The 21,574-nt window shown below is 43.5% G+C and overlaps 1 protein-coding gene across 1 annotated transcript in view; it reads left to right on the top strand.

Moving 5' to 3' along the window:
- Window positions 1-21,574, top strand: part of Slc25a26 (solute carrier family 25 member 26) — a 129,010-nt gene that overhangs the window by 35,504 nt on the left and 71,932 nt on the right. The window contains exons 4-5 of the mRNA XM_057764890.1: window positions 7,607-7,711; window positions 9,439-9,486. Coding sequence (XP_057620873.1) covers window positions 7,607-7,711; window positions 9,439-9,486 — 153 coding nt within the window. The remainder of the gene's footprint in view (window positions 1-7,606; window positions 7,712-9,438; window positions 9,487-21,574) is intronic.

The following is a 21,574-nucleotide window of genomic DNA, read 5'->3' as shown; positions in this document are numbered from 1 at the left end:
AGGTCCAAATCAGGAGCAGAAGGAGAGAGAGCACGAGCAAGGAACTCAGGACCGCGAGGGGTGCATGCACACACTGAGACAATGGGGATATTCTATCGGGAACTCACCAAGGCCAGCTGGCCTGGGTCTGAAAGAGCATGGGATAAAACCAGACTCGCTGAACAACATAGCGGACAATGAGGACTGCTGAGAACTCAAGAACAATGGCACTGGGTTTTTGATCCTACTGCACGTACTGGCTTGGTGGGAGCCTAGGCAGTTTGGATGCTCACCTTACTAGACCTGGATGGAGGTGGGTGGTCCTTGGACTTCCCACAGGGCAGGGAACCCTGATTGCTCTTCGGGCTGACGAGGGAAGGGAACTTGATTGGGGGAGGGGGAGGGAAATGGGAGGCGGTGGCAGGGAGGAGGCAGAAATCTTTAATAAATATATAAATAAAAAATAAGAATGCCGTGTTCTAGAACTTACTGTTTCTATTTTAGAGACCATCATGCCCCCACTCCTGATTCATGAAACCTGAGAATGTTACTTTGCAAAAGAGACTGGGCAGATAAGATTAGGGATATTGAGAGCTAGGATTTCCTAGATCATCAGGTGGGCTCAGCATAATCCCAAGCATCCTCCACCAAGGGGGAAGGGAAACAGCTGGACCCAGGAGACCTGATTTCCAAACTGACAACTTAACGGTGGAAAGAGGAGCCACAAGCCAGGGAATGCAGGTGACACTGTGTGCTACAGAAAGCATGCTGCCTGGCATATATATGCTTTAGCTGAGGAGGTCCCTTCCTAAAGTACATTTATCATTGTGTGATGGTGTGTTATAGAAATGACAGCTAGTATTATAGTGTGTCCTATCTGCTGGTTTCTTTGTTAAGAGTAATCTACAGACTCGTGCTTGGGGCTTCCAATCCTTTTTGAGTCATGCCCACTGCTATGGTGTGAAGATTGTACTATTCCTTCTACAGTGGTGGAGAGTATAGAAGAGGGAGGTCTTTGCCTTGTGTAACGATGTTTACTACCAGGGCCTGCAGGTGTCAGTACAATGATTTCTGTTGAAAAGACTGTTCACTTAATCTGCAGTCTACTACTAGGGGCAGTGTTGGTTCTCTCAAGACAGCCCAGTACCTGAAGAGATTTAATTTTTTCTTGTGGTGCTTATAGGGTGGTTTTGTAAGTAAGGAGAACCACTTAAAAAGGAAGAAAGGTTTGGAAACTGTCTCAATATAAGAGATAATGGTAGGATTTCCATATTGCTTGTTCACCAGTAGATGTCGTTCCATATGTAACCAGAAGATGGCAGGCTTGATGCATAAATGAACTACGGAGTTATAGAGGTTTTCTTAATTTTAAATGGTGGCATAGAAAAATATGTTAGCTGTTAATATGTCTGTTTTCTAAAGAGAATTTAGGGAGCTAGAAAAAGAAAGTAACATAAAATGCAAGTAAACTGCTTTTCGAAAGTCTTTATTGTTACACTGTTTCCCTGATGCTCTTTGGAGCATCTGCCCTGAGTTTGTTCTATAAAGCCCAACACTGATTTTTCTTCAGATATAATCAGTCTCTGGTTTGCTCTATTCGACATATTTTTAGGTTTCTGTTGAATGTATTATAGAGTTGCCATTTAAAATATGAGCTTACTAATTTAAAATTCGCTGAGTCCCTTGAGTGCTTGTAAGCATGGCAAACTTTTAATGAAGATGATGACTGTGTGGAACTTTGAAGATGTGTGCACAGTGAGAGGGCAGAGGGAAACTGTGAAACTCTGGCAGGTGATATGTTGACAGTGTGGAACCTGGCTGTGGCAGGGAAGAGCCATCATCCCCCAACATCTCGTGTGTATATGTGTGTGTACATGCTTGTGAGCATGCATACTCACACATGCCCTTGGGTGTGTATATGCGTGTGAGCATGCATACTCATACATGCCCTCGTGTGTACATGTGTGTGAATATACATACTCACACATGCCCATATGTGTACATGCATGTGAGCATGCGTGCTTGTGAGCAGGCATACTCACACATGCCCATATGTGTACATGCATGTGAGCATGCATACTCACACATGCCCCTGTGTGTATGTGTACGTGCTTGTGAGCAGGCATACTCACACATGCCATGGTGTGCATGTGGAGGTCAGAAGACAACTTAGCGGTTCAGTTCTCTCGTCCATGGTGTGGTGACACTCAGGACACCAGGCTCGGCAGCAAGCCCCTTTGCTTGTTGAGCCATCTCACCCACCAATCCTCATTCGGTTTCTTACTGTGATGCTAACAATCACAGTAATTAATTCACTTTCATACATTTATGGCTTATAGTTTTTCAGTTTTGTGTTGTAGTTAATAAGTGGTTTGGATGCCCCTGCAGCAGTAAGTTCACTTTGAGAGTAGTTTATTTCCAAGAAAGAAAACTTGTGGTAACTGCATAGTATTTAACCAAAATTTAAACCTAAGTTTTGTCATTTTTCTGTATTAATTCTAATGAGCCCAGCATTCTGTTTTCTTTTTTAAGGATGATAAAAGATGGGTGCACATGTATTTCTCTCTCTTTGTCTGTCTGTCTCCTCTCCTTTAGGCTATACTGGTCTTCACTCTTGACTCCTCCCCATCCCCTTTCTTCCCTTGTTTTTTAGAAGTGCAGCTCCATTTGTTTTCTGTATGTAAAGCCATGTTGATAGAACTTCAACCTGCGAAGTGTTCTCAGGTCTGATGAAGATGCCACCGTCCCTGTGTCCTGGCTCCATCCCGCGTGTGTGCCCCAGAGCAGTTCCAGGAGACCTGGGGGCAGGGTTGCTTGCATTTCCTGTCACAGAGCTGCAGCACTCAGGCATGCTTTGTTCCTGTGCAGTGCTCTGCTGTTCCTCACAATCACACTGGAGAAAATCCAGAAAACCAAGCGGAAGGCATGGGGAGAGCAGGAGGAGAGAGACTGACTTGGGCCTGAACTGCCACACCACAGAAGTCAGACTCCATGCTGGGGCCTTTGTACCAGGCAAAGGCTGAGACTTTTCCATCTGAGATCCTTTTCCAATTTTTTCTTCTGTTTCTGTGTTTTTAAGAAATAAAAATGTAATCTAAGAGCATGAAGGGTTATGAAGCATGAAGTTCCATAAATATTTATGCTGAACCTCAGAAGTGGACAGCTCCTATTTTCCTGACATATTGGGGTCATATTTCATTGTTGACCTCCTGAATTGGAAAGCTCAAAGCATTAGTGTGCCCCTTTCTTTCTTTCCTCTTTCATTTATTTATGTGCTTTCATTCTTTGGTGAGCTGTAGATGTTGGGAGCTTGCCTTTAGGTTTCTATTGGTGTCAGTGGACTTCATTTTGCATCTCAGTTTTCAGTGGGTTTCTGAAAGCTCACGCTCTTACCCAGAGAAATGATTTGTATGTAATTCCGAGCCTCTGGGATGCTGTCTGCTCCACTCTGTTGTAGACCATTGCCAACTTAAAAACAGACATCGTTGTCAAAGTCGTGTTAGTCTTGCATCTACAAGGTTATTTTAATTTGGCTCCTTCATTTTATTTCTCCTCACGTAAAGTCTTTGGTCCATGGAACTTATACATGGTGGTTGCAAAGAAGTTAGAAAATACGGATAAGCAGAAAAAAATACCTGTAATCCTACTGTATTTTTTCTAGTCTTTTAATCAAAATATGTATGGGTATTTCATAAAGATAATTGAAAAATAAGGGAATATCAGTAAAGGTATTTGTGTGGAAATGTATAATTTTTGGTGTTCTTTTTCCTTTTTGGTAGTTTAATTTTCTTTCTACATACAATAATACAAAAATGTTATCTATAATAGAGATTTCTTTTTCTTCTGTTGGTTAGTGAGGTTGATATATATTTTTCTCAATCTCAAGGTGCTTATGACTCAGTAGAAATTTTTTAAATTTATAGTGTAGGACTGGGGAGGTGGCTTAGTGGGTAAGAGTGCTTGCTGTGACTGCAACATGATATGAGTTCAAATCCTAGCACCCATGTAGCAGCCAGACATAAGCTATATGTGCCTATAACCCCGTTATTGGGAGACAGTGATGGGAAGATTCCTGGCACTCACTGGCCAGCCTACCTGAACTGGCAAGCTTCAGGTTCCATGAGAGACCCTGTCTCAAAATATCAAGGTGGTAAGCATTTGAGGAAGGTACCAGGTGTTGGCCTTAGGCCTCACATGCACATGCACACAGGTGTGTGAGCATTACTTTAGCCATGTAAGGATGCGATACATTTGTTTATGCTGCATTTGTTTAATGATGTAAATATGGGTTGCTATGCCTGCCTAAGGCACCTGATTGGTTTAATAAAAATCTGAATGGCCAATAGCTAGGCAGTAGAGGGATAACAGGGCTGGAGGGCAGAGAGAATAAATAGGAGGCGGTATCCAGGCCCTAGAGAATGAAAAGAGAGGAGGGAGAAAAAGGGAGACACCCTGGGCCGGCCAGCCAGGCAGACATGGAATAGGACCTACAGAATGAAAGAAAGGTAAAAAGCCCAGAGGCAAAACATAGATAAAGAGAAACAAGGTAAATTAAGTTATGAGCATTCATAGCTAATAATAAGTCTCCATGTCTTGATTTGTAGGCTGGAGTCCAAGAAAGCCTGCTACAAACAAGTGCTTGTGTAGCTGTACACACACTGTGAGCACGCACACACACACACACACATGGAGTAAGTGCAAAATGTCATAGTTTTATTTAGGAAGTAAGAACAATGAAGGACCTTTTTGTGATAGAGGAGGTATAGTAATGGGAACTAAAGAAAAATTATAGAAGAAGAGGCCTGGAGGGATTGCTTAGTGGCCAAGAATAATTCCTGTGAAAGCTAGAGGACCTGAGTTCAAATCCCTAACACCCACGTAAAAGCCATATACTGCTGTAAGTGCCAGTCACTCTAATGTTGGTGGCTGGTTGAGACGGGAGCATTCCTGTCTGGATGCCTGACTCAGTCAGTGGACTTCAGGTTCAGTGAGAAAAGTTTACGAGAGAAACCAGGTGAAAGAGTAGAGAAGATACCCACTGTCCTCTGGCCTCTGCATGGGCACCCATGGTGACATGTGCTTGCTCTCATGAGCACACACACTACATACTTGCCATACCACACACAACACATAGACAGTAGAATCTAATGGATACCATAAAACTTCTGCTTCAGAACAGTTAAGGAAAGTCACACGGGTATACATACAATTGTATAAATATGTATGTTTATTCATTAGTCAGGAGATAAAAGTTCAGCAGTTAGGAACAGAGTGAGCTGAGGGAGGTCAGGGGAATGCGTCAGAGGTTGCTCGGAGTATCCCAGTGGCGGTCTGAAGCCCTCTGCTCATGTCATTTGGTTCATGGATGGTCCCATGATTGTTGGAACTGGCCAGGGCTCCTGACCACCCTTCCATAGCCTCTATGTCTTCATATATGGTACCATTTTTCCCATGGTTTGTTATCTTCTGTCTTGCTGTTACCTTGGTAACAGAATACACACTCAGTTGGATGTAATGGTCCTGTCTTTTGCTAGACATCTGTGTCCTGAGCCTCGCTAACAAAGGAGGTGGCCACATCACACTGTTGGAGCTACCAGTGCAAAGGGAGGCCGACTGGGAGGATGGTCCTCCCCAGAAGAGGAGTGTTTTTTCTCCTCAAGTGTGTTGGTAAGCGAGAGGTGCTGGAGATCAACCCTTCTTTTCTGCGTGAGACCACATTATTAGTGTAGCATAGTATCAAAGATAACTCTGTTCAGAGAAGCAGTTAACAAAGAAACTCCCAGCTGGTCAAAATGCTGTGGCATGCTCACTTTATATGGGGCATCTCTACCATATCCCCTCCCAGGGCTCAGAAAATGTCATGCCGGAGTGGGCAGGAAGATTTTAAGAGGCAGAAATCAAGAAGGCAAGGGGCAAACAGTATCTTTTAGACAAGGCTTACAGAATCTGTGGCTGCCTTCCCAAGACCTCCACAAGGTCAGCATTCCAGCCTGGAGTGGAGGGGACTCACCAGCCCCTGTGCTCACTGAGAAGCTTCAGAGAGTTGATGGATGCCGAGGGAGGGAGGGAGGGAGGGACAGTGGGAGAGTCAATTGTTTCAGGAGTATGGCCTCTGATTAGGTCCAATTATTCAGTGGATATAGCTCTATACTTATACACATATAGGCAGCACTAACTAGACTTCTGGGTTATTTAAAAAATAAAAGAGGTCCAAAGCCACAGAGAAACCCTGTCTCGAAAAACCAAAAAAATAAATAAATAAATAAGAGGACAGGACACAAGCTTGGGAGGGGATGATGCTGGGATAGATAATCATATTTCATTGTATACATGTATGAAATTCTCAAAGATATAATGTGTACATACATGAAATTCTTAAAGAATTAATAAAAATACTATATTTTAAATGAAAAAAAAATAAGCTTTGGCCAGCCCTATTAGTACATGTGTGCCTGTAATCCTAACATTTCAGAGGTTGAGGTAAGAGGACTCTGGGTTGAAGACCAGTCTGGGCCGCATAATGAGAGCAGATCTATTTGCAACATAGTTTATCTTGCGGTACTAGGGACTGAACCCAGGGCTTCATACGTGCTAGATAATGTCTGTGCACCTGCCCGTGTCCTCAGCCCTGTTACTTTAATTTTTGATACCAATCTTGCTAAGTTGTCCGGGGAGGCCTTGAACTTTGGATTCTCCTCTCCCAGCATCCCAGAAGGCTGACATTATAGATCTGTACCACCTAGTGTAGCTACATGTGTCACTGAAGAAATATTATCTGCATTTCTTGCGATCTCTTACATATAAGTATATATTCATATTCTAAAAGCTGAAATTTAGTGTCCTCAAGCAAATGTAAAACACTGGGCACCAACCCAAGCATTATCTCTCTGGAATACTGCTGTGTCGGGGCTTCAACACAGAAACTGTTTAACCATCCTTTTATCTCCCCCGTGACTGACTGTCCATCCCCTCTCCTACTTTCTGGTTTCCACTTTAGTCTCTGTTTCTGAAAGTAGGCCGCCAGCCTTCACAATGTGGAATCCTCTTCTTGTCACCGAAGACAATTTAAGAATTGCTTGTTGACTTAGCTAGGTGTGAGTGTGCCTAGTTGGGACCAGTGTCTGCTGGAATGCTGGTGCTGGTCCTCAGTTGTGTGGTGGGAAGGCCTAGGTGCCAGGCTGGCTTGAGAGTTGGAGACTGGTGGGAGGTGGGAGGGACAGGGCTGCCAGCTTACAGACAGTCTTGCCTCTCCTGGTATGTTACTTCTAGTCAAGCAAAGGTATATATTCCTTGGTGAAACAGGCTTGAAAAGTTGCTTAAGTGTGACATACTGTTCTACGAGTTGGGGATCCATGAGAATGGAATTTTCTTCCTGCCACTGAGTGGTGTGTATGTATGTGTGGAGCTTGGTGTCCAAGGTGAGTAGATCTCATTCAGAGGAGGGTTTTGTCACTGATGACTCTGTGTGTCCTTGAAGGTTCAAGAATTTTAGGTTAATAAAAATCTTTTTGACACCTCATATTAAACCTTAAGATGATATTTGCATTATTAGTTTTGCACATAAAAAGATGTCAGTTTTTGCAACAGCAACATCCTTTTCAGATATAATTAAATCTGTATGTTTTAGGTTGCCTGCTTGATTCGAGTTCCTTCTGAAGTGGTTAAACAGAGGGCGCAGGTGTCCGCTTCTTCAACAACCTTGCAGATCTTTTCTGCTATATTAAATGAAGAGGTAAGGCTGCTTTTAGACCCCCTCTTTCTCTGATGAGGGCGATTTTAGTGAGAACACTGTGACCTCGTTGCAGGGGCCTTGAGAAATGTTAGGATGGCCTTAATGTCTAACTACAGTAACTTTTTTGCTGAGATTGTCTTTTTGAATTTTTATTTTCACTTTTTTAAAATTTTAAAGCAGTCATGTATTGAGTACTTGTAGTGATATTTCATTTATATTTTAATGAGTAAAGCTTGCCTGAAGACCAGAATGCAAAACAGCCACAGTAGTCAGCCGTACAGGCCAGGCAGTGGTGGCACACACCTTTAATCCAAGCAGCCACACTAGTTAGCCATAGAGGACGAGCTGTGGTGGTGCATGCCTTTAATCCCAGCACTAGAGAGGAATATAAGACAGGATGAGACAGGAACTTGCTCTTTTTCGGTCTGAAGATTATTTCATAGAGGTAAGAGCTCTCTAGTGGCTTGGCTGCTTTGCTTCTCTCATCTTCGTGTTGAGCCCCAGTATCTGTCTCTGGGTTATTATTTGTGCTGCAAGTACCACTGCTGCATATGCTCTGAATGTAATCTGTCTCAGTTGTTGGAATCAGACAGATTAATCATGTGAAGGAACTAAGATACTCCATCAGAACATTGCTACAGAATTAGAGGGCCCATGGGAGAGAAGTAGTATTTAATATAATAGTGGGCTGGTAATCATTGCCAGCATCATAATGTTACATGAAATTGTCATTTCTCCTCTGGCATGGGGGCACATGCCTTTAATCCCAGCACTCTGGAGGCTGAGGCAGGTGAGCTTCCTAAGTTTTGAAGCCAGCCTGGCTTACACAGGGGGTTCCAGGCCAATCAGGGCTGCATCATGAGACCCTTAAATGAACAATTAAGTAAGTCAATGTTCTTTCTCTTTCTGATCAGTGTTGGCAGTGGTCAGAGCTGCCCTCCCTGGGCACATGTCTGACACAACATTTCTGTTGTCCTTGATCAGTTTAGCGGAAGCCTCTGTTCTAGTTTGCTTTGGTGTATGAGTCAAAGTCTTGCTGTGTTGCTCAGGTTGGCCTTGAACTCCTGGGGTTATTCATTGTTGCTACCTGGGCTGTGGCTTCTGCCATCATGTGTGTCTCTCTTTTTTTTTTCTGCTTTCCTTAAATTATGTGAGCTAATCTTAGTTTAGGTTTAAAGAAAAAGTTATTCTTTATCTTTGTTTTGGAGATGGGGACTTCCTGTGTGACACTGGCTGGTATTCAGTCTTCTTCCTCATCCTCCTGAGTGCTGGAACGACAGGTGTGTGCCACCAAATCCCTCATCTTTCTGGTCTGTTACCAGCTGTAGGAATGAGGTCAGTCCTATGGACTGCTCACTGGACTCTGTGTGTACTGAGCACATAACACTAGGCTTATCTGTAATAGGTTTTGAGAGATTATTGACCAATTTCTGAAATAAGTCCTTATCTTACATTAAAGAATGATGGACTGACTTTTGGAAATGTATACAATGTAAATGTTTTCAAAAGATAAACACTGTTACTTAATACATATATATTGTTTCGTTATTAGAGATGTCAACTTCAGGGGAGCTAACTGCAGGCTTGTGTGCTTTAAACCAGTTTATTATGTTTAACTTCAGAAAACTATGGCTAAGCAATGTCTTAGAACTCAAATTTTGGAGCAGGCAGGTCTCTTTCTAGAATGGTCTTCAGTTTTCTGATCACTTGGCTTTTGTTTGTTTCAGGGGATCCAAGGACTGTACCGAGGCTATAAAAGCACAGTTCTGAGAGAGGTAACGCAGTTACTACTACTCCTGAAGTCCCAAAGCAGGGGTCGGCTTTGATTGCTGACCCTATGCTTCTTAAGAGTCAGGAGGAGAATGACGTCACCCAGGAACTGCTTAGCTGCACCTTGGTTCTTCCATGTAGAAGAACGCTCGTGATGGTTTGCCGGGTGGGTGGTGTCTCTATCATTCCAGCAGGCTAAGGGTCTGCTAGCTGAAATAGTAAGGACTACCATGGCAAGATCGGCTATGTAAGAAGCCCACCACAGGGAGGTAGCTTTTGATTCCCCGGTGGGTGTGAAATGCAGTGGGTCGGGCATTTTCTGGAGAGAAGTCCAGCGCTTTCGCCTTGTGCCTTCTAACTCACATGCTGTACTTGGCCCTCAGTAGTGACGTCACTAGATACTGTAGACAACATGCTGTAATCTTTGCCTTCCAGCAGGGAGGCTGTTTGAACTTTACGCAGTGAGGTGTGAGAAACGGTTTTAGTCTGGGACACAGTTTTCCATGACAGAGGGAAGAACTGGCTGATGTTTCCTCCTCTTCTTGGAGTCCTGCGGCTGAAACACTTTAACTTGCAAAAGTATTTCTAATGTAAATAATGTGGGAGTTAGGAGAATATTGGTCATCTTTTGAAAACTCTTGTTTTGCACTCCCTGTGGCTTACAGGCTCTGTGTAGTCTGGCCTGGGCCTTTGGTTTTCAGGAGGTAACGACCGACCTGCACTGTGCCTTGTTGTGGAGCCTGACAGCTCCCTTTTTGGCAAACAGAATGTTCCTCATTCGTAGTGTTGTGCATTTGTTGCTATTGTCTGAGAAATATCACCCGAATGAGTCTCCTTCTGCCCTTCCTTTCTGACTCACGATACCTGTGTTCTTTGCTCATCTTACACCTGCGTGCAGGAAAGAGCGGAGGAAAGAGTAATCAACATTTTTAAAAATTTTTCTGAAAAGGGCTGAATAAATGAATATATTTCCATTCCAGAGAGCGCTAGTTTTGCATACAAAGAGATAAAACACATGCTCACAACTGTTGTTCCATCCTCTCAGAAATTTGTTTTGACGTATGTCGTGCTAGTAATTAATTTTTTGGCTGCAATCCTCGTGAATCGTGTGACCTTACTGAGATGACTTTGTTTACTCAGAGTGGCAGAGATTTGTTGGCAGTTTGATTGGGGTCTTGTGCTTTGTGCGTGCTCATCAAGGCTCCTTCAGAGCTGATTTCAGCTGAGGTGTTGCTCTGTCCACGGCCTCAGCTGGGATGAGAGGGAATTACTGCGGAATGAAATGCAGCTTCTCCAGGTGAGACAAATCAGAAGGGATGTCTGCTGTAAACAACAGTTTGCATTATGAAGAGTTCCAAGCCTTGCATTAGCCTGACAGTAACATAAAATCTCTCTGTCTAGAGCCCATTTGATTGTTTCAATAAAAAACACACAGAAACGTTAGTGAGAACCACCAGGACATGTATGCAATTTGCTCATTGTGCATTTTTTTCTTTAAAATAGTTTACCTCACAAGCTACTGCCTTTAAGAGGGGCTTGAAGTTCAGCTCCATGCCTTAGAAGCAAGATCTGCATTCTCTGGGCCTTGTGAGCACTGTCACACAGTGTTGGGTTTGGTCTTTGTAGAGATTGTATACCTTGCCTCTTCTTCTCCTGAACTAGTTAAGTTTCTGCGAATTTTGCACTGAGTCTAAGCAAGATCAACAGATTAGACTATTTACCTCACCTTTTCTCTTCTTTCTCATGAACTTGACCAACTTAGATACGGCTGAGCATCTTGGTGCATTGGGGTTACTACAGTAAGATGGAGGTGGGGAGGTTTGTGGGTGTAGTCAAGATGATTTTAGGTCCATTAACATGAAGGTTTTATACAAATTAGCCTCATGCTGTTGAGTGTGAATTAGAGGGACTTAGGTGGGGAAAGAAAGCAGAGAAAAACAATCTGTTTTAAAAGAGCTTAAAGTGAGTTAAGTTCAGCTGATGACTTTATCTACAGATTCTACTTAACACAGTGCAGATAGTTCTGTCTGGTTGGGGAAGCACACAGGGAAGTCTTCTTTATTTACCATGCAGTTAAGGGCTGGAGTGATCCAGCCGAGAGTTCAGAGGGCGCCCATCCGGGTATACCCACATTTGTCACATTTATAATAAAAGCAAGCCTTAGAGCTGGGGAGGTAGTTCAGCTGGTAAAGTATCTGCCACACGAGAGAGGACCCCAGTACCGACATCAAAAAGGGTTGTATTGGCAATTGCCTATAGTCCCAGGGTTGGAGAAGCAGAGGTAGCCAGATCTCTCATGTTCACTGGTCACCCAGCCTAGCGGAACTGACCATTTCAGGTTTGGTGAGAGACTGTGTTCCAAAAATGAGGGGGAAAGTGATTGAAGAAGACACCTGGTTGGTGTTGAACTCTGACCTGCACATGCTCACACATACACATATGCATACACACTTGCATACATGTGCATGTAAGGGTACATACATGTACACACTGACACAAAATGAGTCATGATTCTTTTTTTTTTTTTTTTTTTTTTTAATTTTTTGAGACAGGGTTTCTCCGTAGCTTTTTTTTTGGTTCCCGTCCTGGAACTAGCTCTTGTAGACCAGGCTGGCCTCGAACTCACAGAGATCCGCCTGCCTCTGCCTCCCGAGTGCTGGGATTAAAGGCGTGCGCCACCACTGCCTGGCTGAGCCATGATTCTTGAAGGCTTGCAGTTAGAAGTAGTCAAAGAGGTAAGTAGATGTGATAGCCTGAACTAGGACAGGAAAGGAGTGTGTGTGTTACATGTCTAAGTAGAATCCAAGATTCCCTGTTTCCCAGATGAACCTCAGGCCAAGGAAGGATGCTTTCAGAGAGCACTGATAAGGTGGAGTGTTGCAAGGAGGATAAATTGAACCTCTCATCTCAGCTGCATGATTGCTAGAAGACTGGAGGGGAAGACTTGGGAGATGCCCCAGAAAGAGCCTGACTTTGTGTCCTAGAGGAGAAAATTCCAGTTTATGGCTTTTGCTGCTTGAATCTGAAGGGATGATGCTGTTGGTGCCATCTTGGTTGTAGATATTACCATCTTAATAATGAGTAACTCCTGGCTTCTTGTAGAGGAGTGTGGCCACTCAGTAGTTTGGAGGTAGATAAAGATACCCCCTCCCACGACACACATCAAATGGATAGTGTAGCCTGTTCTGTAAATTCAAGAGCCCAAACTGAGGTGTAGAAGTCATTGACTAGTTCACCCCAGAGGAGATGGCCTTGCTTTACAGACTCAGTCACTCTTGTTATTCCTGTCAGGAAACAAGTATCCCCTTAGGGATGTCTATGGGTTGTTCTTAGAATTTCCTTTCTGGTTCTGTTGTTTGCTCTCTCGGAGTCTTCCCCCAAATTCATCATGTTGTTACAGTCTCTTGAGTGCTTTCTAGGGCCATTCATTTCATCCTTCGGGCTCCATCTCATGCTGATGGTATTTGCTAGCCAAATTGGATCATTTTATTCTTTATGATTGCATGGTGCTTGATTGTACAAATGAGCTTTTATTTACTTAGCCAGCCCCTCATTGGTTGCCATTACAGATGCACCCCAAGATGTAATGCTGTTTATGTGCCATCTTGTACACGTGTGCTGCCAGGTTTTTTGTAGGTTACATGCCAAGACATATAAATGTGTAATTTTGACAGATAATAGAAAGTTGAGTTTGTGGAAGTACCAGCCTGTATTTTTGCTGAGAATTCTGAAGCTCCCCTGTCCTCGGACTTACTGGTGGTGCTAGTGGTCTGTGAGCTGAAAATGATGTTTTAATTTTAAGTAAGACTGAATGCATTAATATGTGTGTTAGAATTCTTTTGTTTAAGGGGTTACTTGAATCAATCACCATTCTTTGGAGAATTAATTCAGAGGGTATATGTAAATCTCGTTTTTTTATGCCTCTTACCTAATAGAAACTCAAGAAACATGATCTAAGTTTGTATTCTTGATAATCAAGTCTTTAAAGTTGGAGGCAGGGGGATGACTAGTTCAAGGCTTGTATGAGGGACAAAGCAAGACCTGTCTTCAAAGAAAACCAAAGCTAGAAAAAAGCTTTTTACAATAAGAAGATACCTACACGTAGGGTACAGCTCTGCCCCAGCTAAGTTTCTGCAGTTGGCAAGTGCTGTTTCCGATCCCCAGTTTTCCCTGCTTTGCCAGGAGCTTTGCATTCCGTCCTACTGAACTCTTAGGTAAGATGGACACTAGAACAGCCTACAGACACCCAGATTAAAGCTGACTTGAAGCCACTTGGTTCTGTCTACATTTGAATGTGTAACTGTGGTTCATGATAGGAGGTGTTGGAGTGAGGGGTCCAGGACTAGGGTCAAGATGCTTCATCCAAATATCTGCGAGAGGAGTTTTATCATTGTAAACATAGTGTGGAGTAGAGTTACCCTAAAATCATTAACATAAGGTCAGGAAAAATCGTGATTTTTAAAAGTTACGTTGCTAATTTACTATAAAAAGCTAGTTTGCATTTTTCAAATAAGAACACATCTTAGTTTGCTTTCTATTGCTACGATAAAAAAAAATTCTGACCAAGAGCAACTTGGGGAGAAAAGGGTTTATTTGACATTTCCATGTGGGTCCATCATTGAGGGAACTCACTCAAACAGAAACAGAAGCAGAACCCATGAAGGAATGCTGCTACTGGCTCGCTCCCCATGGCTTACTGAACCTGCTTTCTTCTACAGCCGGGACCACCTGCCTAGGGGTGGCCACATTCAAAATGAGCAGGGTTCTCCCACATCAACTATCAGTTAAGAAAACACAGCACAGGTTTGCTCATAACCAATCGGGTGGAGGCGTTTTCTCAGTTGAGGTCCCTCTTCTTGGGTGACTGCAGTTTGTATCGCTGTTGACAGAGTATTAGCCAGCACAATGATCCATCAAAGAAAGCCTTCTGCTTTGCTAGGGTTGTTCCCAGGGCTTGACTTGGTTGGCAAGCAGGCTGTAGGCTGAGGTGCGTCTTCAGCCCAAGAGACTTTCTGAGTGAGCCCTGGCTCTTCTGTGTCCTCTTAGGAGGAATGATGTGAAGCAGCTGCTCCTGAACTTCACCACGTGCCGCCGTTAGGGCTGGCCACTGCTTCCCAGCTGCTTTTCTTCTTAGCTGTGTGCTGCAGTGTGTCTTGGATGTTGTGTCTTTTTAGTTGTGTGCTGCAGTATGTGTCTTTGACATTGTGTCTTTGATTTGCCTCTTTGCTTCACCTTTGGTTTCTCCATCCTATTTCCAGTGGCTTTTTTTTTTCTGTTTTCTTTTTTTAATTTTATTTTTTATAGATAGTCTGCGTCTTGTAGTGAGGGGCGGTGGGCCACTTCCTGCCGCCCGGCTCCTGGTTGCCTGGCTAGCATATGCCCCGAAATAACAACACACAAATTGTATTCTTTTAAACACTGCCTGGCCCATTATATCTGGGCTCTTCTTGGCTAACTCTCACATCTTGACTAACCCATACCTAATAATCTGTGTAGCACCACGAGGTGGTGTCTTACCAGGAAGATTCTAGTGTACGTCCATCTTGGGCTGGAGCTTCATCGTGTCTGACCCAGAGAGGAGAGGCAAGGCGATTGCCTAACTTCCCTTCTTCCCAGCATTCTGTTTTGTCTACTCCACCTATCTAAATCCTGCCCTATCAAAAAGCCAAGGCAGTTTCTTTATTACCAATGAGAGTAACACATAGACAGATTATCATTTCCTCCATCAGCGTTTCTCTTGCCTTTTCTCTCTTTGCATGCTGATTCTCTAGCACAGAGAGTCTACACAGTGGCGTTCAATAGTTTGTGTTGGTTTCCTCCTTCCATTAAGATCTGTTCTGTTTCGTTCCCATGCTACCAGACACCACGTTCATCTCTGAAGGGCAAGGCAGCTCTAATCAGGGCTGGAGACAGCCAGGCAATGGCTCTCCCAATGATACGCTGCATTGTGACCTGCACACTTGCCAGGCACTGAAATTCCAAGTGGGGCATACTTTCCAAGATTTCAATTTTCTTAACCCTTAGAAAAATTATTTTTGTTAGTCTGGCTTTGTTGGAGAAGGAGAGCTGTAGGCACTCACTGATCTCCAGCCCAGTGATTGTCCAGTGCAGAATGGCCAGCAGCCTTTGCAAACTTAACACGAAGTTGTCTTCCAGTGATAATCGAGTGCAAACACACTGAGCCCGATTTTAATCCTCCAGAATTCATTTTATTAACTATGACCAAATAGAACATCTGTTTAAATTCCATAATGTTGGCTTCATGGGAAAAGAAAAGAAAATCCCTGTTTGTCCTTGGAATTTGTCCATTGCTTTCTTATTCAGTAAACGTGTACTAAGACATTCTTATTAATGGGAATATTAAACAAATGACAATAAAATTTCCCCTTTAATTACACAGGTTTATAGGATGAGTCACTTTAATTGCATTTGCATTACAGTAACTACTAGAGACCTGTGAAGAATGAAGGATAAATCATTCAGTTAATCCTTTAGTGTAAGATCTTGACGTCACTGTGCTGCAGCTTGGATTTTAGCCTACACTTTCCACAATCTCTTCAGTAAATATTTTTAAACAGAACAATTCAGTAAAATTAATGTAGAAAAAATAACTTTAGTCCTTTACTGTCTGCGTTGTGAGGTCCTGTTCACAGAAGCCAGCTGCTGTTTTCTTTCCTATTCCTGGGACAAATTGTGTTCTCACCTTAAAGCTCCAGAAATGCCTAGGCCTGCCACATGTCCCAGCTGATGAGGCCTGGCAGCCTGAGCTGATTCCCGGGACCCCCATGGTGGAAGGAGAGCAGGCTCCCTGAGCTGCCTTCCGGCCTCCACACATGTGCCACGGTACTCAGTGCACACAGACACATGCACAATAAACCAAGGGCGACGGTGAAGAGTGGTGGTGTTCTCATGCACTTCTCCGGCACGTCTCTAGTTCCCACCAGCCTGCTCTTCTCCATATCCAGTGCAGTCAGTTTTTGTCTTCTTTTTCTTAATATACTTTCTGGTGTTCTTGAGTCTTCTACAGATAGATACCCTTATCTTCATTTCTAGTTAAGGTTGCTCCTGTGGAAGGGATGAATACACACAATACACACACACACACAGCCATGAAATATATAGACACATGCCCACACACATATTCATGAACAACTATTTTCTGAAATTACATATAAAATATATAATTTGTTTTGCAAAGAGGATCCTTCCATCAGATAAATGCCAAGTATGGCCATTGAACACTAGAGCTTGAAAAGTCTTGAGTCCTATTACTGGCATAATCTTACCGTCTGCACTAATTCCATCTTTCTAGAAGGGCTAAGAGAGAAACAACATTTATATATTAAGAAAATTAAATTTGAAGTAAAATACAGAAATCTTATGAGCAGTTCAAGGTTGAAGGTTATTTGAAGGAACTTGAAGATTTGTGTCTGTGAGGTTTGACAATCTGGCCCAGACTACCATGGGTTCTTATAATGAAAAGCTACAGTTTGAAATAATAATGACTTAATGTATTTTTAAATCTTCAAACTATAAAGCATTAGCCTTTTTCCAGATGAGTGAGCCGATTCAGCAGAGCTAGGAGATATTGCGATTGGAATTTGAGGTCAAGTGTGTGAAGCCCCAAAGTGTGCATTCCTGGTCACGGGATGTCACTTGCTTACACCTCACATTTAAGCCCACTGATCGCTCACTTTCAGTAAATCCCAGGAAAATGACTACAGCAAAGCTTGGATCAAGACCAGAAACAGAAAACAGCACATTGTCCTGTGTGTGTGGGTGTGTGTAGAGGCATGTGTCTGTGTGTGTCTATACGTGTGTGGATGTATGGATGGGTGTGTGGAGGGAAGTGTGTCTGTGTGTGTCTGTGTATGTATGGGTGAAGGTGTGTGGAGGGAGTGTGTCTGTGCATGTGTGGGTGTGTGTAGGGGCGTGTGTCCATATATGTGTGGGTGTGTAGAGGGAAGTGTGTCTGTGTCTTTGGGTGTGTGAGCGTGTGTGGGTGTGTGGAGGGGAGTGTGTCTGTGTGTGTCTTTGAGTGTGTGGGCATGTGTGGGTGTGGGTGTGTGGAGGGAAGTGTGTCTGTACATGTGTGGATGTATGGATGGGTGTGTGGAGGGGTGTGCGTGCGTGTGTGGGTGTGGTTGTATGGAGGGGCGTGTGTCTGTGTACATGGGTGTGGAGGCCAGAGGAGGACACTGAGTGTTCTACCACTGTCTGCCTTATCACTTGAGGCAGGGTCTGTCACTCAACCTGGAAGCCCTGCTGATTCTGTCTCTGTCCTCCATGGCACTGGGTTTTTAGGCAGGCATGTGGCCATGTCCTGATTATTTTTTCTTAAACATGAGTGATTATGATTTTTTTTAACCTCAAGTAGTGGGGAGCCAGGAGTCATTCATCTCTCTAATACTAGAGCACAAAATCTGAATTTTAAAGAATTCTATAAACTTCATTAAACTTGTTTAAAACTGTTTTTGACTTCTTGGACATCTCTCCTCTTTCCTTCTCTGGGCTTCAGCACGGCCAGTGGGTAAGAAAGTTGATGCTTGGGCATTGAGATGGCTTTGATGCATAGCCAAGCAACTATTATGTAATGGTGGAAAAGAAGAAACCAGTAAGAAACATTTCTTTCTTCTCTGAAAATGGTCAAGTTGGTATTAAACGTGTGGTGATGAATGAGACACTAGAGGGCGCCCAAGGCCTGTGTATTGTTGAAGTTGGACCTCTCAACAGGCAGGAGGAACCTGGAAGCTGGGTAGTGTTTGCTGGCATCAGTAAGTGGTTCAGATTGGAGTGTGTTCACAATTGTTTATGCTCCTGATAGAAAGTACTTAAATGCATAGATTTGTTTTTTAGCTTTGGTACATACATGCTCAGAATTTATTATTTTTTTTTAATTTAAAGTCAGTGTCAGCTAGTAGAGTGCTTGTAGTTGAAGCCTGTGTTTGTTCCCCAGTACTGCATAAAAATGGGTGTAGTATGCCAGGCAGTGGTGGTGCACACCGGATCTCTCTGAGTTCGAGGCCAGCCTGCTCTACAGAGAGAGTGCCAAGACAGGCTCCGAAGCTACACTGAGAAACCCTGTCTTGAAACTGCCCCCCTCCAGAAAAAGGGTGTAGCAGTAGATGCCTGTAATGACCAACTGGAGGCAGAGACGAGAGGATCAGGAGTTCGAGGTCCTCTTTGCATCTCTTTCAAGTTTGAGGCCAGCCTTGGATACATGGAACTCTTTAAAAAAAAAAAAAAAGTCAAAAATCCTAATCAAAAGCAAATGAAGGCAGTGCTTCCTTATCTAGAACAGGCTGACCCCAAACTCAGCCCCCTTATCGCAGCCTCCCAACCCAAACACAACAAAAATATAGTGAATTTTAGTATGATCCTGAGGCAACTTCATACGGCCAAACGGGGAGATGGTGTGCTAGCTTGTCAAGGTGGTGAGAAGTCATGATGGTAGCTTGCCTGTGATAGGAGTCAGAGGAGACTCAAGAGGCTTCCGGGCCTGGGGCAGGAAGCAGATGTGTAAGGCGATACTTGAAGTTCTGCTGAGAGCTCCGGTCTAGACTTTTGGCTATGTACTACTGGCCTCGGAAGCTACTGTTTTCCCATGTGCTGGGAACAGCCTGCAGCCTTGTTAGGTGCGTGCTCTGCCCCTGGGCTACTTTTCTAGTCCCGTGGACACTGGCTTCAAGGACTATTCTAGAACCAGCAGCAGAATGTGTGTAGACTCTATACCATACTAGTGACTTTGATAGAAATCTATAAATTATTTTTAAAAACAAAAAGAAAAAAATGGGGACTAGAGAGAGGCATTGATGGTTAAGATCACCTCTTCCAGAGGACCCAGGTTCGATTCTCAGCACCCCACATGGCAATTCCAGTTCTAGGTGCCTGGCCCCTCTTCTCGCCTCTGTGGCCATAGCTATGTGCATAGACATACCTGACAGGCAAAAGACGCATGCACAAAAAGTAAAATAATAATTTTATTTTTAAAAGCTATAAAAGGGCCAGGTTTGGACATTGTGTGAAAGAATTTAAAATAATCTAAAAATGGCAAGTTAAATTTAGAACTTAATTCTTAAGCTCTTACTGTTTTGTCAAAGAAAGAAGTGTAAGGAGTTAGCAGTGCTGCCCATCCTGTCTCCTTCCTCACTTTGGACACGGCTTTTGTTTAGGCCATTTGGTTAGGCCTGTACTTTTGGATACTGTGTTTAGACATCAGACTGTGGAATTTTTGGGGTAGAAGGTGGGGTGTGGTTTGCTGTATGCTCCTCCCCAGCAGGGATACACCCTAGGGTCCAAAAGAAACACATTTAAGTGCTTTGTATTTGTGTCCTTCTCCCCTCCCTCCCTTCTGCCCTACCATTTTTTTTTTTCCGGGTACATGTGGCGTGCCTCATATTGGCTGACAGATCCACAGGTCCTGTGACAGTTACACGGTATGTAGTTCATCTGCTGATTTACTTATTTGTTTACCAAGGGTTTTCACCATCCTTGCAGACATTTGGGTTTAAAGGTGTTCATAGTGTACACAGGGCGTCTCACTTGTGAAACCACGGCATGTCCTCAGAAGGTGGAAGATGCAGCCCGGACATGGGTGTTCATTTCCCTCATGACTTTGACATTTTGTCCTATGGAGCCACGCATTAGATTGTCTGGTTTCCTGTGATTAGTTGTGGGTTACTGTAGTCTGTGTAAACACTGGCAGCAGGCGATGCCCTGGTGATCACCTGGGTAGGTGTTCTCTGATTTCCATGCATGGATGTTTCAGTTCCTTGTTGTAAAGCAATCCTTGGAGTGATATTTTGAGGCTGTATGACTCTCCTGTTCCCCAATCATCTTTCACCTAATAGTTTTGCCATCTGTGGATACTTCTTGCTTGAAACATTTGTTACACTGGTATTGCAAAATGCTGATTTTCCTAATACTGTCTTTTTCCTCTGAGTTTATTACTTGGCATTCGTCTGGGAAGAAGAGTTTTCTTCTTTCACCCTCAGATTTTTTTTAATCCTCACTGTGGACTCATGGCTTTACTTTTTTTGTTTTTGGGTAACAGCTTTATTGAGATGTAATTCACACACCATTAAGTCCACTTGTTTCGAGTGGCAATTTAGTGGATCTTAGTGTAGCCGCAGGTATATGCTCCTCATCACCACAGCCAGGGATCGTTGCTCAGTAACCATGATGTATGTACATTGTTTGCTGTGTAGCTCCGTCAGTTTGGCCAGTGGGAGCCTCTCCAGGCCTGCTAAGCCTCTATTGTTGCTGAGAACCTCCGTTCCTTGTTGGTTTGGTTGATATTTGTGGAGAATGTATTTAGAAGCCAATTTCTGGGTGGTAGGTGCATTGTTACACATAAACTTTTATTTGGAGCAGAAAAAAATAATTAAGTCAGTCATATATTCCTTTAATTGTAAGGGAGAGGCAGCTTGTTTGTCCCAGCTGCCTGGCTATCTTACACTCAAAATAACCCCACAGAAATTATATTAATTAAAACACTGCTTAGCCATTAGCTCTAACCTCTTATTGGCTGTTACATATTAGTTTAACCCATCTCCATTAATCTGTGTATCGCCACATGGCAGTGGCTTACCAGAGATTCTCCTGTAGAGGATCCATGGCTTCTCTGACTCTGCCCTTCTTTCTCCCAGCATTCAGTTCTGTTTTCTCCGTCTGTCTAATTTCCGCCCTATCAACTAGGCCAAGGCAGTTTCTTTATTCATTAACCAGTGAAAGCAAAACACAAACAGAAGCAACTTCTATACCATTCAATATCTATATATTTATCTCAGACAACAATATATAGTTGCTGCCATGTAGGTGCTGGGAATTGAACTCCGGTCCTTTGGAAGAGCCGCCAATGTGACCAGTGGCCACCACTCCAGCCCCTCACACAGACATGTCTCTGTGAGAGAAGTGCTTGCTGAGGCTCCTTTACGGAGGTCAGAGGATAGCTTTGGCTGTTTGTCCTAGCCTTCCTGTTGTTTGAGACAGGTGTCTTGGGATAACCTGGGGTGCTAGTCGTAGCCTTCCCGTTGTTTACATGGGTCTTTTGTTTGTTTGCAGCGGTGACTCACCTGTCTCCACTTCCCACCT

This window comes from Chionomys nivalis, chromosome 1, assembly GCF_950005125.1.
Source record: "Chionomys nivalis chromosome 1, mChiNiv1.1, whole genome shotgun sequence".
In the NCBI taxonomy this organism is placed as follows: domain Eukaryota; kingdom Metazoa; phylum Chordata; class Mammalia; order Rodentia; family Cricetidae; genus Chionomys; species Chionomys nivalis.
The sequence above is the reverse complement of the archived record's forward strand: the minus strand, read 5'-3'. Positions and strand labels throughout refer to the sequence as shown.